Genomic DNA, 20,833 nt, shown 5'->3' with positions numbered 1-20,833 from the left:
GCCCAATGAAATCCATGCCCCACATAGAGAAAGGCCATGGAGAATTCATAACATGAAGAGGTGAATGAGGCACATGAATTTTGTCTCCATAAATTTGACATTTATAACATCTATTGGCATAATTAATACAATCCCCTTCCATGGTGGACAAATAATATATGAATCTCATAATTTGTCTGGCCATTGTAAAACCATTGGCATGTGTTCCGCAAAGCCTTTATAGACTATTTCCAGGATTTTATTGGCTTCAATAACGTTCACACATCTCAGTAGCACCTGATCCTTTCTTCTTTTGTATAGGATCTCCCCATCTAAGACATACTCATTGGCTAGCTTTCTTAGTGTCCTTTTATCATTCTCGATTGCCTGCTCAAGGTATTTGCAGTTTTTTACATATCGCAATATGTCATAGTACCAAGGGTAATCATCTCTTTATTCTTATTCAATGTTGTAACAATAAGCCGAGGCCTCATAAACCTCATTTAGATAGGTTTTACATTCTCTTGTTTGTTCACTTTGACCATGGAGGCTAAGGTAGCCAAGGCATCAGCCATTTGATTTTCATCTCGCAGGAGGTAGCAAAAGGTAATGTCATCAAACTCCTTAATTAACTCGAGAAGTAGCTTTCGACAATCAATCAGATTAGGATCTCTCATTTCCGACTCACCTATGAGTTGATAAATTACTAGTGCAAAATCCCCATATACCTCTAACATTTTGATCTTGTGTTTTATAGCTGCACGGATACCCATGGTACACGCTTCGTATTCTGACATATTATTTGTGCAATCTAAATCAAGTTTACTGGTGAAAGGACAATAATCTCCATTTGGGGATACCAAGACTGCCTAGGGGTGTTCAGTCGGTTAACTGATTGGTTAATCGATCCGAAATAACATTAATCGAATTAACTGACCTTTCAAAATTTTTAACCGTTAACCGAACCAAAATTTTTTCAAAAAAAATTAACCGAACCAAAATTTTTTCGATTAATTTGGTCGGTTAACCGAATTAATCGAAAATTATATGTTTTTTATTTTTGGTTAAAAATTAACCGAATTAACCAAATTACCCGAATTAACTGAATTACCCAAATTACCCTAATTAATCGAATTAACCGAATTGAATCACTACATAATTAGAAACATTACATAAGTCTTTGAATCACTAACATTACATAAGTCTTGAAATTAACACATAATTGAAATGTAAGTCTTTAATATTATCCATTTGTATCCATTTCTTCTATCTAAAAGATCTCTATTTGCATTAAACCTACAAAAAAAAAACATGTGCAAAAATTTAACATATAATAGAAATATACGCATTTAAAAAAATCATATAATATAAACAAATGAATAGATTATAAGTTAACAAGAATAAGATAGTAAGCATACCCTTCAACTCATGAAAGCTCATGAATTTAGGGTAGGCTCTGATGCATTCCAAGAAAAGTCTAAACATTGAATCAATTAAATAAGTAGGAGTGATATGGTAAAAAAATTGAAACTATTAAGTTAAAACAATAAAGATATCATTTTCAATCTTGTCAAGCTCTTGGATTTGTTCTTCAATCTTTTTGATGTCTTCTTGTGATGATAATTTTCGAATCCAATCTTGAGTACACACAAGAGCTTGTACAATTTCAGGAGTTAAAGAACTCCTATATTGATCAAACACATGTCCCCCGATGCTAAATGCAGACTCTGAAACAACCGTAGAAACCGGTATAGCTAACACATCTCTGGCCATTTTTGAAAGAGTGGGAAATCTAGGGCTATTCACTTTCCACCACAATAAAATATCAAAATCTTCAACAAATTCCCCATTAGCCTCAGCTAGATATTTATGCAACTCAGATGTTTTATCCTCACCATAAATTTCCAACTCACGCTTTTTATACAAAGCTTGCATTTGCCTTTTCATTTTTTGTTGTGATTCATCGAGAGAAACATGTGTTGGCACACTCGATTGGCTACAAGTACTCTGAAGTGGAGGCTTATACTCATCAAAAAATTCATACAAAGATTCCTTCAATTTTTTCATCATTTCACAAGCTTTTTCAGAACTAGACATTTCACTAAGTGCAAATTCAAGATACTTTAGTTTTTGTCTAGGATCTAAAACACAAACAACAAACATAAGCAAATTCATCTTATCCATATCACCTCAATACTTATCATACTTCTCTTTCATCTTGATGGCCATAACATTGAAATCAAAATTACTATTTAACTGAGCATTTCGTCAAAGAATATCAATTTCAGAAAGCTCATCAAAAAAACTATTGGATGTGACATATGAAGTGCCAGATATACGCAAAGTGACTTCATAAAAGTGTTGCAAGAAATCCCTCAAGTTTCTAATGTTATCCCAATCATCCACACTAGGTCAACCCTCTCCCCTTTCAAGTTCAGCCCTAAAGTTTGTATCTTGCTCCTCAAATCTCTCAAAAGCTCTCTCAAAGTTCTGAGCAGCGTCTAACATTAAGTAGGTCAAGTTCCACCTAGTACAAACATCAAGACACAACATCTTCTTGCACTCTATCTTTTCCACCACAACACACTCCTTAAACTTTTGTAATCTTGCTGGAGATTGTCTCACATATCTAACAGCCCCCTAACACATTCAACAAATTTATTCATTTCCTTTAAGCTTTCAACAACAATTAAATTCACAATGTGTACCATGTATCTCATATGAAGATATTTACCATTTTGAGCTAAACCCCCTCGAGAGTTAAATTTCTTTCTCAAATAACCAATAGCAACATCACTTGGACTTGCATTATCAACAGTAACAGTAAACAACTTATCAATCCCACAATTTAACAAGCATTTCTCAATCACCATCCCAATGGACTCACCCTTATGACTAGAAATTGGAAAAAAGTTTAAAATATTTTTATTCAATTTCCAATCGTTATCAATAAAGTAAGCAGTGATACACAAATAATTAACTCTTTGCAAAGAAGTCCATGTGTCAGTAGTTAAGCAAACTCTAGAACAAGAACTTCTCAAAAGTTGCTTTATCTTGACCCTTTTATCTGAATACAATTGATAAACATCCCTAGTCATAGTAGTTTGTAAAGGAATATGAAACCTAGGACATGCCACAAACATAAATTTCTTAAAACCTTCACTTTCAACAAACTTGAAAGGTAATTCATCAATCACAATCATTTGTGCTAATCATTTCCTACATGCTTCTTGATCAAATCTCCAAGTTGAAAGATTCCCTTCCCCCCCTTCAACTCCCTTTCTAGGTAAAACTAGTTATCCTTGACTAGTGTCAACAACATTACTAGGATTTTTCTTACATGAACCAATATGATATTTCAATGACCCTGTCCCATTTTTTTCATATCACAACAAAATTCCTTTTGACAATAATTACATTTAGCCTTACTTGCACCCTCACTATTAATAATCTTAGTGAAGTGAGACCAAACTTTTGACCTTTAAGGAGCGACTTTTCTTTTCCCAGTAGTCCCCTTTGTTTGGCTTGAAGCTCTAACTCTCGAATTTTCAGAATCTATCGAAGTAGGAGGTGTAACACTACCCTCAATAGATGTTGGTTTGGTTGAGATTCTGCAAGAAAAAAAAGTATATAATAAATTAAAATAAATTTATAATATTAAACATATTTTGATGTTGAGTTTTAGAAAAAACATAGTTGAGTTGGATTGTGTTAAAAATATACTTAAATTTTGGAATGAAATGAAATATCCTTTTCAAGTAGCATCATTAACAATTTTTCAATAGCATAATAATGCTTACTTTGAGACACTGAAGCAACACTGTAATTTAATTTAGGACAGCATAATAATACTCAATTTGGAACATTAAACAACAGCTTAATTTAATTTAAGACAACATGAAAATGCTCAATTTGATACACTAAAACACCAACTTTAATTCAATTTATGACAGCATGAAAATGCTCAATTTGAAACACGAAAACAGTAGCTTGATTCAATTTAAGACAGTATGAAAATGCTCAATTTGAAACACTCAAACAACAACTTTAATTCAATTTATAACAGCATGCAAACAGTAACAATACATAGCATTAAAATCAATAAACAACAATTCAAGGCTTTTTAAACAAGGGAGTATGTATGCTAATTTTCCAGCATTTGGTCAACATATGTATGCTAATTTTCCAGCATTTGGTCAACATATAAACTTTATAAACAGTAGCCAAATTGTAAAAAAAAATGTCAACCAAACTTCCCTTCATTTAAAAGAGCAGTTTATGGCTTTTAAATCAAGGAATTTATATGTTGAATTTTCAATAGTTGGACAACGGCTCCTAGTCATAACTATGACAATCATTTATTTTTTTCAATCAAAATATTCAATAAAAATCATTTATTTTTATTTTTTTGGTTTATTAATTATGTTTTTTTGGACAGTTTGCAAATCTCAACCATGCAAGAAAAGAACACTGCTATTACATGAAGCAATCAAAGGGTTATTACATGAAGATGAAACAGGTTTGGGTTCGGGTGCGGAGATGAAAATGAAGCAATTCGTAAATACAAATACTAGCTGATATCTATTAGGATTATGAAGATCGAGCTAATTTCATTCTCAAAATAGAATTTGCAGAAATGGAGGTTTTAGTTGGTGAAAGTACTCTTGAGCTAGTAAAAGCCTACCTCAACTTGCCGGTGATGGATGGTGATCTGGTAGACGTCGGAGTGCTGGACGGAAGGTGGCTAGTCTGGTAGAGATTTTGGGAGTTTTCAATTAGGAACTTGAAGTTGAAGGTTCAATTTTTTTTTCTGTTGTCTATTCATTGTTGAGTTTAGACTTTTAGACTTTAGTTTTAGTTTTAGAATTTTATTTTTATTTATTAAATTATTTGTAATTTTTATGATTGGGTTGGGTTGGGTAATTGGGTTGGGTTGGATACTTGGGTTTGGATTGGGATTAGGTGAATAGTGGGCCTATTTATATATTATAATTTTATTTATTAATTTTTTTATTAAACTGAAAAAAATTAGTTAACCAACCGGTTTCGAACCGAATTGACTGTTAACCAAAAAATCAAAAATAATTAACCGACCCCCGACCGAAAAAATTCGGTTAACTGACTGATTAATCGAATTCAGTCTGTTAACCAAAATTTTTCAGTTTTACCCGAATTTTGCACACCCCTAGGACTGCCCCAATTCTGTTATCCATGGCGTTTGAGGTGCCATCAAAATTCAATTTCTAGAGATGTTCTTTTGGAGCACTTTCTTTAGTGGTCGCAACATACATTAAATCTTTATTTGGGAAATTGAAATTTAAAGGCTCGTAATCCTTTAGAGCTCTACTAGCCAGAAAATTCACTATTGCACTTCTATTTATTGCCTTCTAGTTTACATAAATTATGTCGAATTCAAAGAACATAATCTTCAATCGAGTCATTCTTTAATTCAATACAGTCGACTCCATCATGAACTTTAGAGGATCCATTTTTGAAATGAGCCAAGTCGTACAACATATATTGTCTTAGCCTCCGGGTGGTCCAGACCAAGGTGCAACACAGCTTCTCGATTGGTGAATATCTTGTCTCATATTCGGTGGACTTCCTTCTGAGGTACTATATTGCTATTTCTTTCCTCACTGACTCATCATGTTAGCCAAGTACGTATCTCATAGAATTCCCAAATATTGCCAAGTACATTATCAGTAGTTTATTTGGGATAGGTGGCATAAGCACTGGGCATTGGACAAGTAATGTTTGACCTTGTCGAAGGTGTTCTGGCATCCTTCATCCCATACACCTAGATTATGTTTCTTAAGGAGACGGAGTATGGGGTCACATTTCTTGGTTAGTTATGAAACGAACCGGGAAATGTGATTTAATCTCCCTAAGAGACCCCAAACTTCCTTTCGAATACTTGGCGGTGGTAACTTTTGTACGACCTTGACTTTATCTGGGTCAACCTTAATTCTTTTCTTACTGACTACAAATCCTAGCAATTTGCCCGATGTGGCCCCGAAAGTGCATTTTGTTAGCTTCAACTGGAACTTTCTCAACCTCAAAAATAGTTTTCTCAAGACTTTCACATGCTCTTTCTTTGTTTGTGATTTTACAATCATATCATCGACATAAACCTCAATTTCTTTGTGCATTATATAATGAAACAAAGTTACCATGGCTCTTTGATATGTTGCTACTATATTTTTAGTCCGAATGACATCACTTTATAACAAAATGTTCCCTAGATTGTTATGAATGTAGTCTTCTCCATATCTTCAGGATGCATCATTATCTGGTTGTATCCAGAAAAACCATCCATGAAGGAAAACAATGAATGACCTGCCGTGTTGTCTACTAAAGTATTGATGTGAGGCAACAGAAAATTACCCTTCGGGCTGACATTGTTTAAATCCCTGTACTCTACACACATTCACACTTTCCCATCTTTTTTAGGGGTGAGGACTGTATTGGCTACCCACACCGAATATTTGACCACTTGTACAAAATCAACATCAAATTATTTATTGACCTCCTCTTTTACGTCGGGCCTCATCCTTCGAAGTTTCTATTGAACCGGCTTGCATTCTTCTTTTATAGGAAGCCGATGTACCATAATATCAGTATTTAGATCAGGCATGTCTTGATACGATCATACGAAGACATCTTTGAATTCTTGGGGTAACTCAGCGAGGTCCCGCCTTGTCTCTACAGTGATGCAAGTTTTGATTTTCACTTTTTTCTTTTCTTGTTCATCCCCTAAGCTCACAACTTCTACTGACTCTTTATGAGGTAGGATTTGTTTCTCATCTTACTCTATCATCCGTAACAAATTAAGAGACAAGTTACAATCTCGATTATCTTCAAAGTCCTGAGGTTTCTCTAGACACATATCTTGCTTGAAAGAAGACTCTGAGTTAAAAGAAACGTCGCTCATATCATTGATATTTGGAGACCTATTATATGAATAAAAGGAGACCCAAGGAATAAATGAATTTAAGAATGATTAAATGTGTGGTATGAGTAGAAGAAAAAAAAGAGAAAAAAAAGTAGAATATTTTCCAAATGGTACATAAAAATACATTGTTTGCATTGAAATAAAGATAATGGACATGCGCCTTTTCACAAAAAGATCCCTATTACTCCCAGGCTTAGAGCATCAGGTGTGTTTTAAACATTACTCTGAAATAGTCCTAAAAACTACAAGGATCTCTCCACAGTCCAATTATTCAGAACACTTCTGGGGATGTAGGGACAAATTCCTGATAGGTTTTTTTTAGTTCCTTCTTCAGAGGCACAAACATCTTTCCTTTCCAAACCCTCGATATCTTCAAAGAATTCAAACTCTTTGTTATCTATCAGGCTCTGTACTAGAGTTCTGAACTCGACGCACTTTTGGATTTCATGAAACTTATTGCATGCAATGAAATGTAATGTTAATGAATGGAAAAGATGCGTGCAAAAAGAAATTGATTCTAGTTCAATTTCATTAGAACAACTTTGTTAGAAAACGATTTTCTTAACATAAAACAGATACTTCCACTTTATCAAGAAGCCCCTTTTCCATGACAAACTCTCTATTTAGCAAATGAACACGAATCAACATAGTTCCTCTGAGATGAAAACGCAATGCAACCACAGCCAAAACAAAAGGAAACAAGTCAGTACATTTTGTATAAAGCTTGAATATAAAGTAAGGAATAATAATCAAAACATTCATTCTTTGTAATCTACTCAAGTAAACGCTAAAGGTTTGACATGGTTCTTCCTAGGGCTGGCTCTTAGGGTTTATTACATGCGGTTTGGTTCTAAAGTAAAGGTACCTAAACTGGCAGATTCCTCGATCCTCACCCATTATAGGCTCATACAGACCGAGTTTAGTTTAGGGGAATACATTTCCCTATGTCTGTATAGAGGTGAAGACCTCACGAAGGAATAGCTTCTCACTCCCACTTAAGAAGGGTAAAATAGAGCGGTTATGCCATGCAATATGTGTGAAAACATACAAATATGAATTCTTAAACCTCAACAAAAATACGACAATATGTCTAGATCACTGTACATCACGAGATTATTAACAAAGGCATTCGCACATTTTAACACCAAAACAAAACACAATGATGAAATACAAGAAATGGATCGTTAATTTTAAACCAATTTCTTGATTTCTGACAAAAAGACCAAAAAGTAATCAACTCGTGGCTTAACTCTCTTATTTATCCCCAGTGGAGTCGCCAAGCTGTCGAAATCTTTTTGGAAATAGACTTTTTATTTAAAACAAAAATGGAGTCGCCACCAATCTTTTTTAATTAAGTGCGATTGGATCACCTTAAAACTTGGTCATTTTAATAAAATGTTAGATTTACTAAAACGATAATTTTCGGTCTACAAAATCCAAAAAATGGGTTCGGGAGTCGGTTACATATGAGGAAAGATTAGCACCCTCATAACGCTCAAAATTGGTACCTAGTTAATTACTTAATGTCTTGACATCAAAAATTGAGAATCCGAAGAGAATTTAAAATGCGATTCCTTTCACGAGATGTTATTTGATGGTATTGAAAAAGTCCCTACCTAAATTGAATTTCTAATGAGGAAGTTTTCTCATTTCGGATCGATCAAGACAAAAAATCATGTCCCGTAAGTTGGGGCACAAAATCTCAAATTCTCGAAAATAAGAACGTTCACCATTTGATTATTACCTAAGTCCTATGTGTATTCAATTTAAAAAAAAAAGGATGTTTGATTATTTTGGTTCAAAGAGAAAGTCGAACCCTGTAAGTTATGGCACAACTTTTCGAATCCCTAAATAAAGAACATTGCCTCGATTTTAATTATTTCCTATGCGTCAGGTAAAAGCGAATATAACATTTAATGTGATGTGCGATTAATTTGTTTGAGTTTGGTACCAAATGAACGAGTGCATGTAAGCATAATAGACAACAAAATAATTGTAAAAATTAAAATAACTACATAGGTACATATGAAATAACATTATAATGAAATAATAATAAAAGAATAAAATGATTGTAGTAAAGGTAACAAGGGTAAAAAAGTAAATGATTATAACATGATCATGATAATAATAATAATAGTAATAATAACCATATGTAATGACAAAAATAAAATAAAAATAACTACTCAATGATGTAAATAAAATTGCATAATTTAGAGAGGGAAAAAATATAAATAATCATAAAATAAAAATGTTGGAAATAATAAAATAAAATAATAGGCAAAAAGACTAAATTGAAAGCTAAAAGAAATTCTAAGCATAAATTAGAAAAACAAAAAAAAAGTAAACAAAGGATTAAATCAAAACAAAATAAAAAGTACAGGGACTCAGGGTGTTATTTTCCCTAACCCAGCATACATGTCATTCCCTTGGTAGGTCAACAGTGGGTCAAGGGACTGATTTAAAAAGAAACTAAAATTGTGAGGTAAAAATTAAAACAAATAAAAAGGAATAGGACGGAATTAAAAAGGATCAAAAAAGTGAAAGGACCAAAATGGTAATTAGCCCTTCCATGCAAAAACGTGCGAATCCTATGGGCTATTTGGGTCAGATTTTCGGGTCGTGCCAAAATGACGTCATTTTGGGGGTCTGAAGCCAAGCCCAAAACGATGTCAGTTTTGGAGGCTATATAAATTAAAAGTTTCCCAAAAAAGCATTTGGTTTCAGTCTTTAAAAAAAAATCCTTTTTTCTTCTTTTTTCTCTGAAATCTCCTCTCCCTTTCCGGCCACAAGGCTGCCGCACACCGCCGCAGCCACCGGTCATTGGTGCCGGCGACTACCACCTACGGTGGTCGAAAAATAAAAAGACCCCTTTTTTAAATCCTTTCAAAACCCTAGAGTTAGATTTAGGGATAAAATACCCAAAAAAGGCCGAGATCGGCCAAAAAAGAAAAAGGAAAAAGAAACCATTTGGTTCCGAGGCTTCTCAAATCGAAGGTGGTTCTCAACGACGGCTCGTAACAGGTAAAAGTTTAAACTTTGTTTTTATTCTTATTTTTCAGAATAAAAAAGCAAATAAAATAAACTACCTTCTTTTTTTTTAACTTCGTTTTTTTGTATTTTATTTCTTCTTCTTCTTTTTTTCTTTGTGTTACAAGATGATTTCGGCTTTTATAGCCAGATATATTACAAGGTATTTTTTTTTGTTTTCTTTTCTCTGCTTCTCTGCTTTTTGCTTATGTTTCTTTGTTGTTTTGCAGGTGGTGGCGGCAGAAGAGGTGTCAGACGGCAAGCCTGCCGACATGGTGAGGCTGCGGTACAAGAAAGAGTTGGGATTTCTGAAAATTTTTTAGGTTTTGGGCTGCTGGGTTATTGGGTTTAGTAGGTTTGGGTTAGGGTAGTTTAGGTTTGGGCTTGTAATTTGGGCCAATCTATTTTTTTGGTAAATGGACTTTGGTATTAATATTATTTTTTGGTTTTTGTTTTGTCTGGGCCGAATGAATTTGGGCCACTACAGAGAGAACATGCTTTGTTTTCCTCAAAATTTCGTTTTTAGTTTCCAATTCATGATCTATGAAGACTAATCTTTTTGGAGATATGTAATTGCTCTTTCAAATAATGTTGTTTTCAAGGTTTGAACTTTCATTCTCCTTTGAGAATCCAATCTTACCATTATACCCAACACTTGTTGGTATCTTCAATGTCAAATTTAAATAAAGTATCATTTAGTTAAGTATCCACAATCAACCTATTTTATTTGATAAATTTGTATCTTGTAATAATATATAGTCATCCCTCTCTATAACAGCCACCCGTTATAACAACATTTCGCTATAGCAACCAAGTTTTTAGAAGAACTGGTGTTTTATGTATCATTTTAACCATCTATAACAACTTTTCATTTATAATAGGAACATCAATAATTATGAAGTACATTCTTTATTAAATTAGTTCTTTATAACAAAATATGGTCTAAATTTTTAAGTAAAATTACATCTATGTCAATAAAATGATTAAATTTCACATAAAGAACTCTATTAATCATATTTTATTAAATTAAAATAATTTTCAATCAGTGAAATTAAAGATATCAATTCAATAAACTATTAGGTTCCTTAATTAAATATTCTACTATGAATTTGGAACATCATGAGCTTATAAATTGATTACTTGAATTTAGTAACTCGTGATAAATTAATTAATTAAATTTAATAACGCATATTGATTAATTCAACTTGTTTATAATTAATCATGTGAAAAAATATAAAATAAAAGATGTATAAAAGTAATAATATATGTACATGCATCTTTTACTTTTGTTGATTCGATTCCCATTTTTTTAAACATAATTCTCACTGATGAAAATTCACAATATGAATTTTATGATAAGCTTATAACGATTATCTCATATTGTTATAGGTGTATAATTGTCACCTCTTTATAATAGATAAAATATGAGCAGACAAATGAAGTTGTTATAGAAAGAGTTGAATGTATATGAAATAAAAAAAGAGAGTAACGTTTGTAACTAATATGAAGAGGGGATAAGAAATTAGTGGGTTTGAAGGTATTTCACTTGTAATTTAATTAAAATTTGAAATTATTGGTATTAAAATTGGTAACGGTATGTTAAAGATATGATTATGGTAGAGAGTCATTTGATTGTTGAGGTTTCTTTTTCACTTGCCTTGGTTCGTAAAGGTTAGTGAGGAGACAATCTAACTGCTGCCTGCCCCTTGGAATTAAGGGACATTTTATTCCAAATAACGAGGGGGAAAGCTTGTTAATCACATGCGAATCTAATAAAGAGAGCTACCCATCGTAAACAAAGGAACAAAACCAAAAGCTAAAGCAAATGTGGGGGAACCAAGCCAAAAGTTGCATAATTATATCAAATTATGAGATGCCCCCTGTTTTAATACCACTTTAAAGTAACAATAAAGTCAAACCAAACTCTCAATTAAAAGTGTATATATATATATATATTCTTAAGGCTTCTAGAATAGAGAAATAAAGTTAAGGATGAGATTTTGAATTTGAGAATAATGGTAATATATGAGTTTGATATTCATTTAATTCTTGATATATCATGTATTGTATTGATTGTATTTTACATTATAGTTGATCGGACATAAATATAGTCGAGAAATAGAAATGAAGTCCAAGGTTGGACATAAATCCGTTTCGGAGGTGTGAAGAAATTTCATGGGAGAGTAAAAGTTGAGAAATAGCATCAAAGATATGATGACTGTGTAACCATTTTTCCTTATATCAACAAATTAACGCGTCAATTTGATGGGAGCAAAGCAAGCACTAAAGTAGGCATCTATTCTTATTGCTAATAATAACTTCACCAACACCTGTCTTAATTTGGATGTCATTTTCGCCAGAATGTTTGTTGCCTTTGACATTGCTTGCAGTTGCACCTCCCTTTCTTTGGCTTCTGAAAATGGTCTTCACTTGGACTCATGTTTACATAATCTAGTGAGAGAGGGTAAATGGAAAATTTGCCTTTTCATCATCCCAAAAAACAATTATTTTATTTAAGTTTCTTTTTAATGCAAAATTTCTCACTTATAAAGATTTACATTTAATTTTCTAACACAATTTCTTCTTGCCTTCACAGTTGAATCCAACCTCCACAGAGAGTCATATAGAGTTTACATAGGGAGACGCCTCGATTGATAGAGATTGATACTTGCATTATAGAAGTTCTTGGACACGCCGTGGATTGAACCACCAACCAAGGTTTTTTATTATTGAAGAGGGTTAACTCATTTGGAAAAAGTCTTTAAAGTGTCGTTTGCCAAGCGGTTGACGCTGCCCTCAACAAATGAAAGTATTGTCCTCGTAGCCAGAGTTTTAACAACTGAAGGTATTGTCCCTGTGGTTGAGGTTTTGTCCCCCAACCTACACAGAGTGTCGTGTATATTTCACGTGGCTTAAAAGTTACCAAGTTTGCTTATAAGTCCCATATAAAGGCCCCCTAGGTATCCCTATAATTATTCACACGCTCAATACTAACACATATCTCGAGTCTTACAAGTACTAGTCTTCACCAATCAAGGCACCCTCCTTCATGAACCGTACATGACTCTCCACAAAGGCCGAAGAACAAAACTCCAACATAGGGACAATACTTTTGATTGTTGATGGTCTAGGTTAGCTACTAGATAACAACACTTCAAAAACTTCTCCTAGAGAAACTGACTCCCCCATCAACAATACCTTACACCAAAAGATAAAATCTATCTTGGGAGTTTAATTGATTTAAAGAAAGTTTAAATATGCAGTTGGTCCCTATACTTTGACAAAATTTAATATTTAATTCATGTACTTTAAAAGTTAAAAATTCAATCCTCCTACTTTTTTTAATTTAAAAATTCTAGTCCAATGATTATTGTCATTGGTAGTTTTTGTTAAAATTTGTCAAACTTAAAATATGCCATGAACCTAATCAACATGTCAAATTGATAAATTTTGACAAAAAATACTTATGATTTTAATGATTTGGATTGATACTTTTAAATTAAAAAAGGACTTAATTTTTAAAATTTTAAATACAAAAATTAAATCTCAAATTTTGTCGAAATAGGGGACCAACGGGCAACGGCATATTTTAACTTCTAAAGAATCATAGAATCAGATACCAATGAACTACTAGAATTGCAGGTAAAAGCCAAGATTTGATATCAAACACTAGAATCCTCATAAACCATAGTGAAAAGAAAAAAGAATTATGAATACAATCTGTTTCACAATCATTTTCAATACATATTCAAACTTATAAAGTTTCACCCTTCCTATATTCTATCCGAAAAAAAGATAGCTGATATACTCGGCAGTATATATATACACACGATATGTACATACATACAAATACTAGTGATGATAGCAATATATGGAATCAAGAGATCATATAATAGACAAAAATAAATAACTGGTCCGGGATCGGTAAACCTCATGTAGCGTCTCGACTCTAGAGAGGGCGACGGTTGCTACAAAACCAGGTTGGACTACAAGGAATCGGTTGATCACATGGCAAGAGGCTGTTGATTAGATTGAGCATTGTTGTATCCATCATAGGGTTTTGTGGATTTCCTGGACTTTCTCTTCAACACTACAATCCATGTAATAGCTTCCAATAGCAACGAAATCCCGCCCATCGCAATGATCACAATCATATATGCCGATTTCCACTTATGCTCAGGCTTCAAGATATTGAAGCCCTTGAACACATTGATGATGCCGAGGACAAGTATCGCGTATCCAAAACTGTGGTGGTAAATGTTCCAGTAGAAACGGAGCTTGTGATCCTTTTTAGGCCTTAAAAACAAAGCAAAGATCTAGCAAAGACAAACAATAAATTCCAACTTCAGTGTCACAAAGCATCAAGAGAAACAAGCTGACAAACTAAAATTCACCCAACAGTCTATGACAAGTATTGCATATATACAAATTTAAGAAATACCTGGACAGTAGCGAGGACGAAAAGGGCAATCCCAATGTATCTATGACCCGAATATGTGATACCAGAGGATTCACTTCCAAGCTTAAGACCAGTTCCCCAGCCAGCAACTCCTATGGCATAAGCTGATATTTGACAGAAAACATGAAGATAAAACCAAGCTGGATCTGCTGACTCAAAGCTTCTTATGTACCTAGCAATCATAGCTCCAAGTGGAAACAAAATTCCCCAACTCACAGTATTCAGTATCCCATGGATCTGTCATCAAAAATTTTCTTCTCAAATTCAACATACTCATAATCAATAAAGTACACAAATATAATTTCTTTTGTGTGTGTGTGAAAAAGAATCACCATTTAGTTCAAAATTGCTAATTTTAATAATCAAGTACCTCAGACAACAATTTCTGTATTTTGAAATTCTTCAAATAAAACATGGAAATATAAAGATTTGTAGGGATTAAAAGGGAAGCTAACATTTTTCTTCTTAACGGTGGTGTCTCCTCCAGAATTAGTGCTACTCTGTCCATTTTTCAAATCTAGCGTTCCTTTAGAATGCAAATTGGCGGCGGCGAAGTCATGTCTTTCTAACATGCCACCTTCTCCAACGCCGGGACCAACTTGCCACACTTGATTAATCGTCCCTTTCGCCGCTAAATTCGCCGGAACCTTAATTGTAGCGAAAATGGCCAGGCTCCCGTCGCTTCTAGTCTCCGCCGTCTTATCTGGAACTTCGAACGACAAATCCTTCGGCACAATTGAAGAATAAGAGCTGATGTCAAAAGTATGCACGACGGCAACGCCGGTGGTGGAGTTTTTGTAAGCGACGAGTGCTTGGGAACCGGCCATGCCGGTGGCGTTGGGATTTATGGCCCAGGAAATCCATCCGCCGGGTTTGGAAGGAGTAGAGATGAAGGCGACGGAGAGAGTAGTGTTAGAAGGGTCGTAAGTGAAGTGGAGGTAAGAGGCGAGAGAAGGAAGGTCGAGGCAGTTGGAGTAAACTTGGTTTTTCGTAAACTTCTGGGAGGAACAGGTGAGGGAAATCGCCGGTGAAATAAGCAGCGCCCAAAAGGTGAAGAAAAGAGACGCCAAGAACGATGTAGCCATTTTTTTCCGACGAAACTGAAAATGAACGGGCAAGCAGTTAAGTGAGAAGGCATAAAGTTGGCGGAATAAATAGAAGCCAAAAAGGACTTGACTAATGATTATCTGACACGTGTAATGTTGGTAAGGGAGGGGGTCGAGGTTATCACAACGCTAAATAGAAAGTGGAAGTGGAAACCTTCTTGAAAAATTAGTTGTTATTTTTTTTTTTGGTAGCAAAGGAGAAATATATATCAATTATAAAGAAATATTAGAATCATAAAATAAATTTTGGCCATCCTTCTTTATTTGAGCAATTACTGTAAGTAAATTTTGGAGAACATGGGAATCAATCCAGCTAAGAGTGTAAGTAATAATATTTGCCTCCTTCCTCTAATCTTTTCTACAAAGTTCTTGAATTTTTAGATCAAATCTCTATTTATCTGTGCTTGAAGTTTACTATTAAGGGCTTCAATAACTAGAGCATAATCAGTTTCAACAATGATATTAGTCTATTTGGCAGACCAAGCTAATTGGAGACCATCGTAAATCACCTATAACTTTGCTTGTGCAACACCTCATTTGTCGATATTTTTTTCAATCCTACAAATCCACCTATCGTGTTCATACCTAGCCACTGCCGTCGAGGAAACTAAGCTTGAGCCTGGATTGCGTGCCCCATCCGTGCTCAACTTAATGGATCTTATAAGTGGGGGAAATTAAATTTGACATCGATTCTGTCTTCCTAGAATACTATCTAAACTACCTGTCGTTAGGCTCGGCCCTGGGAATTGTTTAAGAGTGTAGTCGCCCAGGGCCCAGGGCTGGAAGGGGCCCAAAAATCCTTTTTTTTCAACTTTTAAAGTGGGAAAAAATTTCAGACTAAAACAAATTAATTAAATGCTTTGGGCTTTCAATTTTTCACCATAAGTGCTTCATCTCCTAGGTAGGGGTGAGCATTCGACCGAATCAAGTGAAACATTTTCATGTTAATCGAGTTCACGAGTTCTATTTTATCGTTCTAATTCAATTTGAATTTTTTTCGAATCGAGTCGAGTTAAATGAAAATTGAGTCTAGTCGAATAGATTGGAATTGTTCGAGTTAAATTAAAAAAATTAAGCATGTCAATTAAAAATATTGTCACAGTATAACTAATTTCATACTAGAGCACATAAATTTGAAACTATATATATTTAAAAAATATTCAAATAAAAATATTTAAAAAATAAGATACTTGAGTATGATTTTAATTAGGCCCTGAAATTATTATTTTAATTTTTTTTTAAAATTTTTTAAATTTTTATAAATATTTTGAATTTTAAAAATTATTTTGAATTGTTTTATTTTATTTTTGTAATTTTTATTGTGGGAGAGACAAATTCGCTTATTTTCAAAGTTGACAGGGACTAAATGGGTATTTACAACAATTTGTTATTCAAATTATTTGAATTATTCGAGTTATTCGAATTGTGAAATTCAACTCGACTCAAACTCGAATCGAGTTGACTCGAATAATTCGAATAGCTCAAATAACTCGAAGTTCAATAAAATTTTTAGTTTTTTAATCGAATCGAGTTTTGCTCACCCCTACTCATAAGACCTCAAAATTTTTTCACCTTCTATAGTATTACGTTTTATAATTTTTTTTAAAAGGGCCCAATTGATTGTTTCGCCTAGAGCCCCAAAAATGCCAAGAACGAGTTTGGGCATCACTTGTATAAATATCACCTCAATACCAGTATTTTCGTGTATTTCGTGGGGCAGAAAATAAATTTTGGGGAGGAGTCAGCTTATTTGGTGTGACCAATGTTAGAATAATGGTGGAGCCAAATAAATTCACTTCAACACTTTTATTATGTCAGACTTTATTTTAAGTGATTTTTATTTTTTTTAACTGAAATTATTTTTTATTTGGTGGAGCCATAGAAAATGACGTGACCACCATGCTGCGAACCATTTTTTTTTTACTTTTTTTTAAATTATTTTTTCAATAGAAAAAATGGATTCATGAAAAATAAAAGAGTTGGAACTAACAATGCATGTGTTAAAATTGCAATGTTAATTCATGATTCATACAATTAATGAGTGATAAGTTTAGCCATATTTGTTACAAGATCATGCATTTTCACTCTTTCATTTCCTACATTTTCTAACAAACAATTCTCTACTAGTGTTATTAGTATAGCTTGTCCCTTGTCCAAGTTTGCTTCCATACTACCCATTTCCTCTATTAATCCCTTTCCAATCCAATCCCTTATTAATTGTTCCTTCAGGATTCCTGAATCTTCACAATACGATGCACCAGTAAAGAAACAATTTTGGATTCTTCGATCTTTCAATCGATCGTAGTTGAATCTCATTTGCCGATACATCTTGTCTTTAACATCGATGATACTCGATATGTTTCAGTTTAATTCCGTAAGCGGATTCCTCCATATTGGAAGACTGTTTTCAGCTCTCATGCTACTGGCAACTATAACTATCACCAACAACAAACCAGCACAACACTCAACGATAGATCTTGCAATCAGTAGTAAATCTACAGAATTCATTAGATTTTGACCAACCTTCTCTGAGAACAATGTCCATGCATCTACTTCTAGAAGTGGCTCGATTTTTACGACTTGACAATCCATTCGTCAACATGCATCCAATGATTGAGATGTTACCATTAGTTTAGCCCCAGAAGATTAGGAATTCCAACTTTTTCAAGGGAAAATCTCTCCCATACATTGTCCAAGATTAAAACAAATCTACCATTTTTACTCAAAATTTCAAACAACATCCTTACTCTTAATGTTTCATCTTTATCTTCGGTAATAACGACATTCATTGCCTTTGCAATCTTCTTCTGTAGTTCAATAACACTACATTTCCTCGATATAGTGACCTCGAAATTGTTTACACCATTTAAGAGTATATTGTTGACAAGCTTGGCAACACTTGTTTTCCGAACTTCTGCCATTCCATAGACTCCAATCTTTCGAACCTCATCATTCCTCAAGTGTTGTATAATATCATTCTTTTTATGTTCTATTGTTCCAACGACTAAGCTCGGTGTTGGCAACACCTGACCAATCCACGAAATATCATCCACACATGACCAATTTTGGTTGTTGACGATCTTTCATAGATTGGTCAAGTGTTGCCTTGTGGGTCCTTTGCCTGTCTTTTTCTACTTTTTTTTTATAAAATTAATTTAAAATTTTTATTAATTACAAAAAAAAATATTTACTTTTGTTTTACATAAATGATTTAAAATGAATAGTAAAAATGAGTTGGTCAAAGAGATTAATGTGACTCACTTGCCACGTCAGTCAATTATTAGTTGTTAGAATTAAAATATATATATTTTTTAGTGGAGCCAATCTATTTGGCGTCACCAGGCCTGGTCTTGAGGGTTGTTTGAGAGTGTAACTACTCAGAGCCTAGGGTTAGAAGGGCTAAAAAAATTATTTTTTTAACTTTTAATATGGAGAGAGATTGAAACTAAAATAAACTAATTAAATACTTGGGGCTTTCAATTTTTCACTATAAGTGCTTCATCTTCTAGTGCCTAAAATTTTTAATTTTTTTTTATTATATTACATTTTATAGATTTTTTAAAATAATTAAATTTATTATTTCGTCTAAAACCCAACGAGACGTACTTGTCCTAACTTTAATAGCTTTTGCTGGACGGCACGAAAACTGAAAAACGTGGATAGTGTTGAACTGCTGTCCTTGGAGCACACAATATTTATTCTTTGTCACAAACTCATTTATTCTTAAATTTTCAATTTAATTTTGTGATTTGAATGTCCTTCACTCCTTTGTCACAATATTTTTGTGACAAAGCAACATGTAATGATTATGCGGAGAAAAGCTGCATCTGCGATAATTATGGTTAATTATATATTTATGAAAATATAATGTATAAATTCATGATTAATAAGGATGTAGCTAGCAAAAAGTTGAGTAGTAAGTTATACCTATGGCTCCATTTTCCATATTAATTATACTTAAATAGTTAATATGTACTATAGGCACCTATTTTAAAATTTTAATTATCAATATTAGAATTTTTTTCTGATTCAATGCATCGTTTTTAAATAACTCAAAATGGTTAACGGATTTATTAATTTTTTTATGAAAAAACAGTGCATCAATTAAATAAAATTTGCATGAATAATCCAAAAATGCTTATTTGAATGTTTAGTAAATAATTTAACCATGAATTATTTCAAATTTCAACACCAATTTAATTACGAAATTATTAAATATAAGAGTATTTTTATTATTTCATACTTCTATATAATATTTTAAATGAAACAAATAAAAAATAAGGTAAACTACACCCATGGTCACTTTTGTTTACCTTAGGTTACGTTTTAGTCACTTATGTTTGAAATGTTTACGTTTTAGTCATTTACGTTATCATGCTGTAACATTTTAGTCACTGAGCCATTAATCGTCGTTAATGGTGTAACGGTAAGCTGACGTGGCACGTTAAATTATCATTTCAAACAAAATTTTAGGTTAAATTATACAATTGATCCCCATATTTTTTTCGTTTTAAGTAATTTAGTTTTTTTTCTTTTATGTTCTTTAAACTTTCCTCTTTTTTTCCATTCTCTTTTGTTTCTCCCTCTGTTTTCATACCTTTCTCATTTCTTTTAACATATTAAGAAGTCGAATTGGCAATGAAAAAAGAAGTAGGAAGTCGATTGTCATCATTTACCTATAACCAAAACCCATAAACCCATACCATGCTTCTTTTTTCACTACCAATTCGACTTCCTGGTATGTTAAAAGAAATAAAGAAGGTAGAAAAACAGAGGGAGAAGTAGAAGAGAATGGAAAAAAAAAGAAAGAAAGTTAAAAGAACATAAAAGAATTAAATTGTTCAAAACGAAAAATTATGGGGACCAATTGTATAATTTAACCTAAATTTTTTGTTTGAAATGATGCTTTAACGTGTCACGTCAGCTTACCATTACACCATTAACGACAATTAACGGCTTAATGACTAAAATGTTACAACACGATAACATAAGTGACTAAAATGTAACATTTCAAACATAAGTGACTGAAATGTAACCTAAGGTAAACAAAAGTGACCATGTGTGTAGTTTACCCTAAAAAATATTATTTAAGAATCAAACATAAAATTAATAAATTCAAATAGAAATATTTTACGATTCAATCCATAATCATTTATTGAAATAATTTTATAAATATATATATTTTTAATATAAAGCATTTTTGAAATTCAGTTTTATTTTATATTCTTTTTTTGAACAAACAAAAAGTAATTACGCAATTATGTTAACTTTATTAATTATTATGAGCCATAACACATAGGCTTGTGT

General features: G+C 33.0%; 2 protein-coding genes across 2 annotated transcripts; both read right to left on the bottom strand.

Annotated features, from left to right (window-relative positions):
- Positions 1-1,512: 1,512 nt before the first annotated feature.
- LOC107910963 (zinc finger BED domain-containing protein RICESLEEPER 2-like) lies at positions 1,513-2,852 on the bottom strand. The gene is made up of 3 exons (XM_016838874.1): positions 2,688-2,852; positions 2,397-2,619; positions 1,513-2,120 (listed from the first exon to the last, which is right to left on the bottom strand). Exons 1-3 carry the CDS (start codon positions 2,850-2,852, stop codon positions 1,513-1,515), a joined length of 996 nt encoding a protein of 331 aa, XP_016694363.1.
- A 10,764-nt stretch (positions 2,853-13,616) lies between these two features.
- Positions 13,617-15,556, bottom strand: LOC107912531 (cytochrome b561 and DOMON domain-containing protein At3g25290). The gene is made up of 3 exons (XM_016840740.2): positions 14,876-15,556; positions 14,403-14,657; positions 13,617-14,277 (listed from the first exon to the last, which is right to left on the bottom strand). Exons 1-3 carry the CDS (start codon positions 15,503-15,505, stop codon positions 13,966-13,968), a joined length of 1,197 nt encoding a protein of 398 aa, XP_016696229.2. The 5' UTR covers positions 15,506-15,556; the 3' UTR covers positions 13,617-13,965.
- Positions 15,557-20,833: the final 5,277 nt, after the last annotated feature.

The sequence above is a fragment of the Gossypium hirsutum genome, chromosome D11, assembly GCF_007990345.1.
Source record: "Gossypium hirsutum isolate 1008001.06 chromosome D11, Gossypium_hirsutum_v2.1, whole genome shotgun sequence".
NCBI lineage: Eukaryota > Viridiplantae > Streptophyta > Magnoliopsida > Malvales > Malvaceae > Gossypium > Gossypium hirsutum.
Note: the sequence above shows the minus strand (reverse complement) of the source record. Positions and strands in the feature narration are given on the sequence as shown.

Coding starts and splice junctions, on each gene's coding strand:
- LOC107910963 (XM_016838874.1), bottom strand. CDS start 2,852: ATGGTGATTGAGAAATGCTTGTTAAATTGTGGGATTGATAAGTTGTTT. Junction 2,620..2,687: donor ATCTTCATATGAGATACATG/GTACACATTGTG, acceptor TGAATGTGTTAG/GGGGCTGTTAGATATGTGAG. Junction 2,121..2,396: donor TGAACTTGAAAGGGGAGAGG/GTTGACCTAGTG, acceptor TTTGTGTTTTAG/ATCCTAGACAAAAACTAAAG.
- LOC107912531 (XM_016840740.2), bottom strand. CDS start 15,505: ATGGCTACATCGTTCTTGGCGTCTCTTTTCTTCACCTTTTGGGCGCTG. Junction 14,658..14,875: donor CCACCGTTAAGAAGAAAAAT/GTTAGCTTCCCT, acceptor TTTTGATGACAG/ATCCATGGGATACTGAATAC. Junction 14,278..14,402: donor TCGTCCTCGCTACTGTCCAG/GTATTTCTTAAA, acceptor TGTCTTTGCTAG/ATCTTTGCTTTGTTTTTAAG.